The following is a 12,183-nucleotide window of genomic DNA, read 5'->3' on the forward strand; positions in this document are numbered from 1 at the left end:
GGCCCCACCTTGCAACTTACAGGACTTAAAGGATCTGCTGCCAACGTCTTGGTGCCAGATACCAGAGGACACCTTCAGAGGTCTTGTGGAATCCATGCCTCGATGGGTCAGAGCTGTTTTGGTGGCACGAGGGGGACCTACACAATATTAGGTAGGTGGTTTTAATGTTTTGGCTGATTGGTGTATGCCATCGATTGATTGATTATCATATTGATGACATTAAATCAAGTGCAAAAAATTGTTTAATTTATTACTAACATACCCTTCTTGTAAAATATGCCGTTTTAAATTAGGGCTTGGCATAAAGATGAAACCCTTGCCTATTTAAGGCCTCTTATATAAAATAACCATACTCAACTACTACAAATTTTTAATATATAAATTATTATTTGTCCCTTATCAATATCTTCACTCAACTCCTGCATCTAATATGTCAAGAGAGAATGTTTGTTTTTATTTTTCAGACTTTTTATTACAGTAAACTGACAACAGAAAAATGTGTGCAATTTGTAAATCTAGCTTCGGGACTAAAACTTTTTTTTTTGTTAATAAAGAAAATTTGGAATAGTGTTCTGGGTGTCATGAAAAGGTATATTCCTCTACAGCATATTCACAAGTTCTGTTTTCCTGATAGTGTCTCTTTTATGGGTAAGTCCTAACATGTATATCTGGAAGGTTTTCAGATGCAGGTAAAATCATTTACGACTTCTGAAGAATAACATGGTATCAAACTCATTGCCACAGACAGTAAACTTAATGATTATTTTGCCTCCAAATTGGTGTTAATCATTGTGCCATGTTAATCAACCTCATGAATACAGAATCTAATTACTAGTCATTGCTCCAAGTCAAGACCACATACTACAGTATTTCACAGGGATTGACCATTGCTCAAATACCACCACCATTTATTCTGGTCCTATTGTTTTGCTATTTTCATGTAACTTTTTTCTTCAGTTAAAAAAAAAAAAGAAAAGAGAAAAATGTCAAACCTGATGATTTGCTCTACTCTTTCATAATGACTGACAGCAACTTAGGGTGGATGCTGTATTTCTAAGTGGAGCCTGATGATGAGCGGTCATCATGAGGGCTCCCATCTGAGTTTTCTGTTTCCCCTTCAGAGATAGCCTGCATGGGCACAGTGAAAAGTCTGCTGCGCATGCCGTAGCGACTGCTGTTAGCCGGTGGAGGGATCCTGGAGCGACTCTGTCTGGAGGCAGCCGGTACAGGGAAGGCCTTTGAGGAGAACCCCTCAGTGTTGGCTTTGGGAAGTGGGATGGAGAGTTGCTCTTGTACTGATGTGGGTTGCTGCTGCATGGGAGAGGGCATCTCCTCAGCTTGTCTGGGTTGTCCCTCCATCAACGAGTCTCCTGGAGATTTAGGAGTAATGGGGCTCTTTAGGATCTCCGTAGCTGACATGCGGTAGCTAGAGTCAGAGCGGCTGCCCTTTTTAAGCAGTAGCAGTTTGAACTCCTCATTGGAGGTGCTAGACTTCTTAACGCTCCTGTATATGGGTCCGGGGACTTTCTGAAGGCCTGTAGGGGTTACCGGGGTTACAGGAGATGTGGGGTTTACCGGTGAATTTGGGTTGACGAATGATGTGTTCCCTGATGCAGCGCCTAGGCGGTGTCTCATACTTAACTCGGTGGAATCTTTTCTGCCCAAGACCTTCCTTTTGGATCTGAGAAACAAAAATCAAAATGGTAAAAAAACAAAAAACAAAACAAAAAAAAAAAAACAACAAAAAAAAAACAAATTGAAATACATTTCAAGTCTTTTTTTTTACCCCACTCTTCTGAGCTGTCCCGTTCACTGCTCCACCCCATCTGCTGATCTGGGGAGGGCTGCAAACTACCACATGCCTCCTCTGATACATGTGGAGTCACCAGCCGCTTCTTTTCACCTGACAGTGAGGAGTTTCACCAGGGGGAAGTAGCGTGTGGGAGGATCCCGCTATTCCCCCCTAGTCCCCCCCTGAACAGGCGCCCCAACTGACCAGAGGAGGCACTAGTGCAGTGACCAGGACACATACCCACATCCGGCTTCCCACCCGCAGACATAGCCAATTGTGTCTGTAGGGACACCTGACCAAGCCAGAGGTAACACGAGGATTCGAACTGGCGATCCTCTTGTTGGTAGGCAACGGAATAGACCGCTACCCTACCCGGACACCCTTCAAGTCATTTTCTTTTAATCTGGGGAAGAGACTGTCAATCAAATCACCTACCTGTGTATCATTGCAAACAGATCTTCCGTTGTGCGCGCTTTGGAGGGTGACAGAAAGACACTGTCGTCCTCTGTCCTCGTCGCCTCATTTACAGGGAAAGTTGCATTTTCACTGGGTGCAGACTCTATTGAAGGGAGTTCATTAAGTTTAAAGTTTGGTAAGTTTTAATTTTTATGTGCAGTGTACATTCACATTGTTATCTTTTATGAATGTGAAAAGATGTTTGAAGGATTTTCAACATTATCTCTATATATATGTTGTTGGAGCCCAATGTGTCAAATATTGACACTGTTGACAACATTTTTAATGTGCGAGGTACCGTTTGGTGTCTGCATGAGACTTAGAGGGTTAACCACTACCTAACCTTAACCCTAAACTTAACTACAGCCTAACTTTAACACTAACCTTAACCACAACCTAAACTTGACTGAACCACTACCAAGCCTGTATGTCATTAATATTCATAAACCAGGGCAGAGGTTTAATCAATGCTATGTATTCTTGGCACAAAATGCTATGTAGCACTGGTATTTGTATTTTCTTATACAGTTGTATGTCAAACTGACATTACATTTTCTTAAACAATGCAGCCTATAAGCAAACTAGGGGGAACATTTTCACATTCACGGATTGTCTGCCAGTGATGTCACCGGTGGACACAATTTCGGGTTTGCATTTCCCATTTCAGAGACACACAGAAGACTGCTCAGTATTATGGCTGCTAATTGAGTGTCGTCTCTACAACACACACACACACACACACACACACACACACACACACACACATATATATATTTAAATTTGTTTCCCTTTAAAAGATTTCTGTACACATGCAGAAAAATGGAAAGATGACTATGACTGTGATGAGCACTGGTAATAAGGCCAGTAGAAAGTTACCTTTACTGAAGTAATCCTCTGTTTCTGGTGTGGACATCTCATTGCTGTCTTGCGAGGCACTTGTGGTCGGTGCACCTGGTGACGCATGTTCAACCTCGTTGCTATCATCATCACTGGTTGGACAAGCTTGCGATGTCTCTGACTGATAGCTTGTAACAGGCACTTTGTCAAGACTGTCATATTTGGTGTCTGGACTATCCTGATCAGAATGAGGACCTTGTTTTATTAGACACAATGTGGGTTCATGATCAGATGGCTTAGTTCGTTGTGGTTGGAAAGGGTCTGACTCAAAGCTGGTTCCTCCAGCACTGAGGCGAATTTCAGGTGAATTCTTGAACATCTCTCCTTCTTGACAAGTGTTGAGCTCAGTGTTATTACTGCCCTTATGACAAAACTCCTGCTCTGAGGACTGCTCCGACTGGAATCTGAATGATGTCATACTCTCCAAAAGAGCTGGAGCCTGTTTGTCCTGTTTATTCCTCACATCACAGTGACGTACCACATCTATCATGCCTAAAGGTCCTTCCTTTGGGGTAACCAGTGATTCAAGGGACTCCTGAGATAGGGTATGATGATGTGAGTTGTAGACTGGGGGACTTCTGAATTCTAAGGACTTACTGCTGGAAAGTGTGCTGACAGTGTTCACAGAGGTACATTTGGGTCTTGTAGCAGCATCGGTGATGGCTTTGTCATAACGGCCTTCGCTTTCCTTACTGATGGATCTCAGCTGGACTGAGTGCAACACTGTGGGGGTGATGGCCATGGGGTGGCTGCGAGCTGACTCTATGCTAGTTGGCACAACAGTTTTCACTATGGAAGGGCCCAAAGCCTGCTGTTTGATTTGGTGGAGGACATGCATCTGATTCCTGTCAACTAAAGGCTTGCTGATGACATTGTGAAGGACACTTAGGTCAAGGTGGGAGGGAGGTATGATCGGCAACTCCAGGTCTTTCTTTGAGGAGTCCCTGGAGGACAGCGATGCCAGTGAGGACAGGGAGGACTTCCTCTCTGGGACTTTGGGCTTCCTCTTGCCACTGGATGGTGACAGCGGACCAGGAAAGAAGGCAGATGGGAATGAAGAGGTGGGAGTTTCTGACTGACTGGAGTAGCCGCTGGAAGGGGATGCCAGGCCTGCCAGCCTCTCGGGTGATGAAAGCTTGAACTCTCCCTCCATTGATGGAAGTGAGGGGGTGGTGGCCCTGGATCCAGACTGGGATGTCTGGGACTCAGAGCTCTCCTGTGACTTGATGCATTCAATAACAGTCGTACCTGTAGCAGTGCTAGAGTTTGACAGCGATCGGTAGGGATCACTGGATTTTAAATCATTTAGGAGCCATAGATCTGCATAGTCTGATTGTACAACCCCCTCACCCTTGAAGGAGTGTGTGTCTGTGGAGTTAAACATGGCCAGGTCAGATAGCTCGACCGAGCCCTCAACACCCCAGGACTCCAGCGGCTCCCTGATTAGTGAGGGGCTGTCAACATTACCGAGGGAACTTGCCAAATTTAAGTGTAATTTTCCCTCCTTGGAAGACAAAGGCAGCTGCTGCCCACACGTTATCTTTGGTTCTCTCTTTTCAGGGATGTTTCCCTCACTGCATATTTTCCTTAAGGATGAACTCCGCTTAGGGGGACATGGCTTCACCTTTGGTTTCTTTAAGGAGAGAAAGCGTCTCCCAAAGATCATGTGATCACCGATGTCAGAGTGGCTACAATCTGAACCAGTGGCTGCATAGTTATACGTGAAGCTTTTGCTACCTTTAAGACCACAGTCAAAGTGCATGGAGGTATAGTAGCCTTCAGTGTCTACAGAGTAGTGTGAAACAGTGTCTGCCTTCTCAGAGAGTGGCTTGTCAGAGTAGCTGCTCTCATAGGTGGCCATGCTAGTGAAGCTGGGGCAACCCAGGCTGCCTTCAGCCTCTCTATTCTGCTCAGGTCTCAAGTCCTGTGGACAGGGAGGGTCAGGGTGGGGGTAGCTCCACTCACCCTCACTAGCAGCGCTGACCCCCACGTCCTCTAAAATGTCCATGGCTGTGGAGGAGAAGGAGCCTGCCCGCTGGGTCCTGAGGCCTTGAAACCTGTCCATCTGGTAGTGGTCCAAGACAAAGCTGGTGGAGTCATCGTTAGTGTGCGTTGCAGCATTGAGGGACAGCTCAGAGTCGCAGTGTGAAGACCCGGTCAGTGGTGGCGAGGCTGCAGGGGGGATGGTTTCTGACGTCTGGGAGGGGCAGGTGGAACTGCTTCCACTCCAGTTGCCACTGGAGGACTGGTGGTCCTCCTTATGGTCCATCTGTCCGCTCAGCACCCCTGTGGTGGAGACTGAATGGATGGGGCTGCTGAAAGTGTCTGAGCTTGATGAGATCTCACAGCTCCCCAAATCAACCTGTCTGGGCATTCTGGATCTGTCCCTCTCCATCCAGCTATGCTCTGGACTCTCAGCATGTTGTTTGTATTTCAGGCTACCCAGCTGGTGTTCTGGCATGGTCTGGTCATCCATGCTCTCCTCCCCATCCTTCAGAATCAGCTCCCCAGGTCCAGACAGGAAGTCCTCTGTCTCAAAGGGGGATAGCTCCTCCTCATCATCCTCATCACTGTCATTGCGTCCCTCATTCATCAGACGACACCCCTCTCTGGGCAGACTCCGGGAGCGCAGGCGTGTACCCACTGAAGCAGTGAACATGGTGTCACTGCTGTCTGGAAGGGAGGAGATATTGCCTGCAGAGTAGGAGATGGAGAGGGAGGCTCCCTGGCACCTTTGGGCTCTGATCCGCCTCCGAGATGGTGCTCCTGAGATCAAAAAGTCTTCTGTCTGGCAGCCTGAGTCCTTTGTGTTAAGACGGCTGGCCAGGTCGTCACTGCAGGGAGTTGTTTCTGGGCTGGTGTGGACTATCACTGTCCGCTCTCGGGAACCAGGAGATTCATCAGAGTCTAGGAAAGAAGGAAATACTATAGGTAAATTTAAGATAATGCAGTTCCCAGTCTTAGGGAGCTCATTACTTATATAAAAGACAACTACATGGGAAAATACATAGGAGATGCATGCTTTCTTAAAACTTTTACTTTGTTTATTAAACCAACATTTTAAAACCCCAGTAAAATTGTCAGGGTTAGACACAGCACAGGGAAACAACCAACTTTATTTTCAGTTGAAATAAGGAAAAGTCACCTATAACTTAAGCTGACTGTTAAATGACACATGGCTGTGACACATTCAGCTTGCACATCTCTTATTATGTGTTTTAACAGTTAAAACTGCACTACTTGTGCTGTACTGCATGACTGTAGGAAAAAATAATGTACCATGTAATAGAGACTCTACACTTAAATGTTTGCACATGAGCTGCATGTATACTAGGAGACAGCAAATCCACTGCAGACAAAACTAATAACAAAAAACTTCGGTGATTGCCCTGACAGCGGCAATATCCAGACAGATTATGCCGGTACTGCCATAAAACGGTTCATTCATTTACTGTACACATGTGTCAAGTAGTCCTAGTAAGATTAAGTTGGGATAAGACAACAACAGAAGTTGGACATACCTAAGTCTTGATGCACCTGTCTAGGAATGCCGGTGACAGTCTTTCGTCTCCTCAGCTTCCTCCTCCTCTGGAGCAAAGACTGTGAGTGAACGAGCGAGCAGCGCACACTAGCGTCTCTGTCGAAGCCAACCCCTGCAAAGTAGACAGGATATCTGAGGAGTCTTTGCTTGGCAGGGACCATCCTTCTAATTCTCACACTGTCTCAGGGAAATCCATAACATGTCACTTCACAATGACATTATACCCTGGAAAAATAATAACAGTCAGCAAATGGGAGACGACTATCTGATGAACTATCATTCCTGGAGAAGGGCAGAAAAACTAACGCCTCGACTCAAAAAGATTTTTTTTTCCAAACAAAGGATGAAGGCTGTAATTTCAAGGAATCCACATCTTAAGACTCATCAACTGAACGGTGAACAAGAAAATGCCATACGCAGAGATGTCACGAAGCGGTGAGTTAACACTTGACCCTACCACAGAAACAGTGGACCTCATGAGCAATGAAAAGACCGAAACTGTGTAAGTACCGTCACGCATGTTGATAAGAATGTCAGTATAGGAGGTGCACAGTTATCAGAGGAATGAAAATTTCAAACGCAGTTACCTCGTCCCTCCCTTTTTCTTAGCAAGACGAAGCTGTGGAGCTTCTCCGTGTGAGCTACGGTTTTGTTCTCTGTTGTTGTGGATGCTTCCCCCTAATCGTACTTCATGACTGTCATGTGATGGCAGACCAAGGCTTTTCAGCACCACGGCAATAACTGCACTTCCCTCACAACGAGCAGGTTTTCTCAACACTGGCAGGGTTGGCGGACAGCTCCCCTTTGACTCAACGAGAGCCAGAGTACATGAAATTGGGGAGGCTTTTTGTTTTGTTTTTTTGGCGTGCAATTCTCATGAGACCAATTAGCATTCACGTCACAGCATCGTGTCTCTTTGCAATGGCAGGCCCAAACAAAGCGTCTCACCATCGGGAAGTTAATAGGGCACGCAAACCATGACTTGCACATTCTAAGTAAGTTCTGTGGGATGATTTCACACAGCTTGGTTCAGCTTGGAAATTGATTTAAGCCTTGTCAACTACAATGCTCAAATTCAAGATGTCAAGAAATTTTGCCAAAGTATTTCAGTTCTGTGTAATGCTAAAAAACCGACATTATACGGCAAATGTAAATTGTACCATGGAGTGCCATAACTCTTCGATGGGGAATGCAGTGGTGAGAGGGTTGGCCTTACTTTCTATTCCCCCTTCTCTTCGGTGTAATAAATCTAAGTGATATGTGGTAATAGCACTGGCGGAGATGAGCCAAGGGGACTGCGTAAAACAAAAGAAGACTTGTCGAAGAGAGCTATTGTAGTTGACAGGGAGGCAGCGATGATCAGTTCTTATAGACGAATGATTGACAACAAGTTTAACATAACAAGCCTAACAGGTCAAACTTGTCCAGATTTTAGAGTCAGAATCAGTTTTATTGGCCAAGTAAGTTTTCACACATCCTGAATTTGACTTGGTGGATTGCTTGCAATATTTGCATACAATGTTAATATATTGTTCAATGTCCCATGTGAACAAGCCATTAAACCAAATTAGTGCTGCATGAGAAAGAAAAAAGATTATTTATTTGATTTAGACAATTCGTTTAAGTTCATTATTCTATGTATGTAAAGTATGTGCAAACATTAGACGTCAGCGAAGTCGAGATATATAACAGGTAGTTTATAAGTTTACAATATAGTTTTTTTCCCCCTTTTTCTCCCCAATTGTACTTGTTCAATTACCCCACTCTTCCGAACCGTCCCGGTCGCTGCTCCACCCCCTCTGCTGATCCAGGGAGGACTGCAGACTACCACATGCCTCCTCCGATACATGTGGAGTCACCAGCCGCTTCTTTTCATCTGATAGTGAGGAGTTTCACCAGGGGGATGTAGCGCACGGGAGGATCCCGCTAATCCCCCTAGTCCCCCCCTGAACAGGTGCCCCAACCGACCAGAGGATGCGCTAGTGCAGCGACCGGGACACATACCCACATCCGGCTTCTCACTCGCAGACACGGCCAATTGTGTCTGTAGGGACGCCCGACCAAGCTGGTGGTAACATGGGGATTTGAACCGGCGATCCCCGTATTGGTACCCGCACGCCCTATATTAAAATAAATTTGAGACAGTGGGTCTCTATAGTACAGACTGTATTCACAACACAGATGGGTTTGGAGCTATATTGTATAACTGAAAAAAAAAACTGACTTTTAAACTCTTCCTTATGAATCCAGTGTGGCATGTTGGCTCTGCTTTGACAGTAAAGCTAACAAGATGAAGTACTTCTTTAGCTGGCGGTGTCATATATTATGTTTAATGACATTGTTTCGATGAAACATGTCTGAAAACATTTGAATAACATCTTTTAAGGTCTTCATTGAACTAAGCAAAACATGGCGAGATGGATCTGCAAGGCTGGGAACTTCATATTTACCAGTGACATTGATGGGGACAATACATGAGGTGATCACTTGGGAATCGGTTTTCATCCTCTCCTCGGGTGTGGGTAAGGGCAGCGCTGTGTACCAGTTCGTCTGCTTGTCCAGGGTGGTGGGGGTGTTAGGGATGGGAAACTTGGGCCGGTGGCCCAGAACCACCACCTCAGCGTCAGGGTCAGAGGTCACAGCCTGCAACAGATGGAAGCTTGCATGGTCAGGTTGTTACGTTAAAAGTGGCAGGACATGAGAATGGGATTAAATGGCCATGGCTGTCAAACTCAGCTTCAGAGAGGCCAATGTACTCTCATTTGGTCAGTGCATGTAAAGCTTTTATTATATTAGCCTCTGTTAAAACCAGTGTCTATACTGACTGGGCTAACCGCAGATGAGAAGACTTTATCTGCAAAGGGCTAGATTTAGAGATTAGTGGTGTTGTAATCTGAAGAAAAGACTACTGTCTGATGAGATACATCAATACATGTGCCATTGCAGGAACTGAGTTTGAGACTCATTGTGGATTGCATGTAAATCATACAATATTTAGAATAAAACATGCCATAGAAAGCTGAGAAAGCACAAGAAATATTCAGAGAATCTACTCTAGACTATATACAAAAGAAAAACAAAAACATGGAGGAGGAATCTGTTACATCAATATGAAAAACAGACAAGAAACTATATGCTAAAACACAAAAAGACCTTTATTAACTGAGAACGTATGTATCGCATTTACCAGAAGTCTGATAGAACAAGAAAGACAGAACACAACTCAGGAGCAAAGTTCTACGGAACAGCTCAGTTCGGTTAGTTAATAAAATGTTAGACACATGCACATGCTCTTAATAACAACTTGAATACAACTCTGCTGATTGGCACTAATGCTGCTGACCAGCGTGACGCCGCCAATCTGTCCACACTGCTTCTGCTACTACTGTCTGCCATGTGGGAAAAACTCTTTGTAAAGACGAGCCAACGGCCAACACACGAAACAGAAGCACGGCAGGAGGCGTAAATACTCGTTTTTAAGGCAGCGGTTTTGAACATTTCAACTCTTATGGAGACAGCATACTAGTATATGACTCTGTTGAGTAAAAAGGGTTGTTTTGCAGCATCTGAAAGGAATTAGCTCACAGTGGCATTCCTCTGAATAACAGGTTCAGTATCAATCAGGATTTGTAGCCGTTTTAAACGGCACTGCCTCCTAACACGAGTATTTTACTACTCCAAAACTTCATTCCATAACCACGGGCCAGACAAAGAAGAGAAAAGATTTTGGCTCCGCTCTTGGAAACATCTTGGAGCCCGGTAAGAGATCCCTCCTATAACTTATGTCTCCACGCTGAATGAAATTTAGGGAAGAGCGTGCTTACCTTTTTGATTCCTACACAGGCACATGTGAAACTGGGAGTGTTTCGCAAGCTGAACTGGTTCCCAACCTCTGCAACCCCACCTCCCACCCCCATTAAAAGCCAGCTCTCGAGCCTTTGTGCTCTCTGTTCACAGCAGACCAATGAGACCCCGACAAAACACCAGCCACAAAAGAAACTGGTTTCCTTGGAAACTTTTCCCAACTAGTAAAAAAAAAAAAAATCAAAGGCAGTTGCATTTACAGCTGATTCGTTTTTAGAATAGAAAGACGCATTGGTTTTAGGCGTGTCTGAGTCAGAAAGGATGAGAGAGGGAAGGGTGAAGGAGTGTGAAATGAGAGACGGAAGGAAGGGAAGAGAACAAGAGAAGACAGGCATGAGAAAAGAAACGACATGCAGAAAAGAAAAGAAAAGAAAAAGGGATCGGCGGCGTTACGGGGTTAGTGCCTTTGCCCCATCTGAAGCCTAATTCAATTTCGGATGGTGTCTCGCCGTGGGAAATGTGAGAAGATGTTGTTTTACGACAGAACAGCACAGCTATAAGGAAAACATTCAGGCTGTCCACTCTTTTAGGGATGGGTGCTTGGAAGAAGTGCTGCAGAGTTATAGGGAAACCACAGCACTGAGGGATCATGGGTAATCACAGCCACAAGCTTCATGGAGTGGACCCTGTCATTATAGAAAACCCAGGCTACTGGGCTTCACACAGACATTCCTAACATACTGCAGCTGACTATTTCACAGCCCGGCCCTGCAGATAAACTGCAAAAAACCATACTCCAGTCTGTGAGTGTGCAAAGCGTCAATGGACTTTTATATGCAGGTCCTCTATTTCAAGGCGGTATCACTGCCAGAGTTGTGCGCTCGATGGAGCCCACTGTTATTTATTGCATCTGACTCATGCATTTAAAAAGGGGAGGCATTATTGTGAATCGGAAAGGACAGATAAGGAGCCGGTCAAATGATGTGTTGGAAAAGTACAGGAGATGATAACAAATACCTTTCTGCTCCAGGGAGAGAAGTGGCAACATTCAGTAGGGGAGGAGGAGCGGGTGTTTTCAAACTACATTTCAGGGCAAAAACAACAGGGATAGCAAATGAAAAGCAGACCCCGACAATGACAACAACAAGAAAACAATAATACAGGGGCATTTCACAAAGACAAAAAAAAAAAAAAAAAAAACCCAAAAAAACCCAAAAAAACCCCCAAAAAAAAAACACCGAGATGAACTGAGAGAGGGGGGAAAACCTATGGACATGGTGGAGATGGAAAAGATGCATCCAAGGCGAGAAGTGCTATGCCTGTTGAAGTGAGGGAGAACCAAAAAAGCATCTGTGACTGATGAGCAATTTGTTATTAAGTTCATTTGTGAGAAAAATCAGTGGAGCTCATTCTCGCCACCTCAAATTTCCTTCCTGCGGTGCCCTTTGACGAAACAACAATGTGTTAGGGTGTGTTCCTCTAAAACTGTTACCCTATAAGGAGAAAACGATAAACCATCAAGGCTGGTGTCAAATGAAATAATCAACTGGGCATGTATAGACAAACAAAGAAACACAGGGCACCTGCTGCAAAGCCATTTACCTGGATTTGTACTACAGATAGCTGTGTTGTTGCATCTCTAACAAGTCTCTCTGGCTGCTTCGAAGGAGAAATAAACATCTCATTTATAAGT

General features: G+C 44.8%; 1 protein-coding gene across 1 annotated transcript in view; it reads right to left on the reverse strand.

Moving 5' to 3' along the window:
- Positions 1-590: 590 nt before the first annotated feature.
- nhsa (Nance-Horan syndrome a (congenital cataracts and dental anomalies)) overlaps positions 591-12,183 on the reverse strand; it is a 72,866-nt gene continuing 61,273 nt past the window's right edge. Inside the window, exons 5-11 of the mRNA XM_056277093.1 lie at positions 11,508-11,570; positions 9,773-9,783; positions 9,086-9,321; positions 6,667-6,798; positions 3,125-6,052; positions 2,228-2,351; positions 591-1,681 (exon numbers count right to left, since the gene is read on the reverse strand). Of these exons, the coding sequence (XP_056133068.1) occupies positions 1,054-1,681; positions 2,228-2,351; positions 3,125-6,052; positions 6,667-6,798; positions 9,086-9,321; positions 9,773-9,783; positions 11,508-11,570 (4,122 nt within the window). The 3' untranslated portion in view covers positions 591-1,053. The remainder of the gene's footprint in view (positions 1,682-2,227; positions 2,352-3,124; positions 6,053-6,666; positions 6,799-9,085; positions 9,322-9,772; positions 9,784-11,507; positions 11,571-12,183) is intronic.

Source organism: Lampris incognitus, chromosome 3 (genome assembly GCF_029633865.1).
Source record: "Lampris incognitus isolate fLamInc1 chromosome 3, fLamInc1.hap2, whole genome shotgun sequence".
In the NCBI taxonomy this organism is placed as follows: domain Eukaryota; kingdom Metazoa; phylum Chordata; class Actinopteri; order Lampriformes; family Lampridae; genus Lampris; species Lampris incognitus.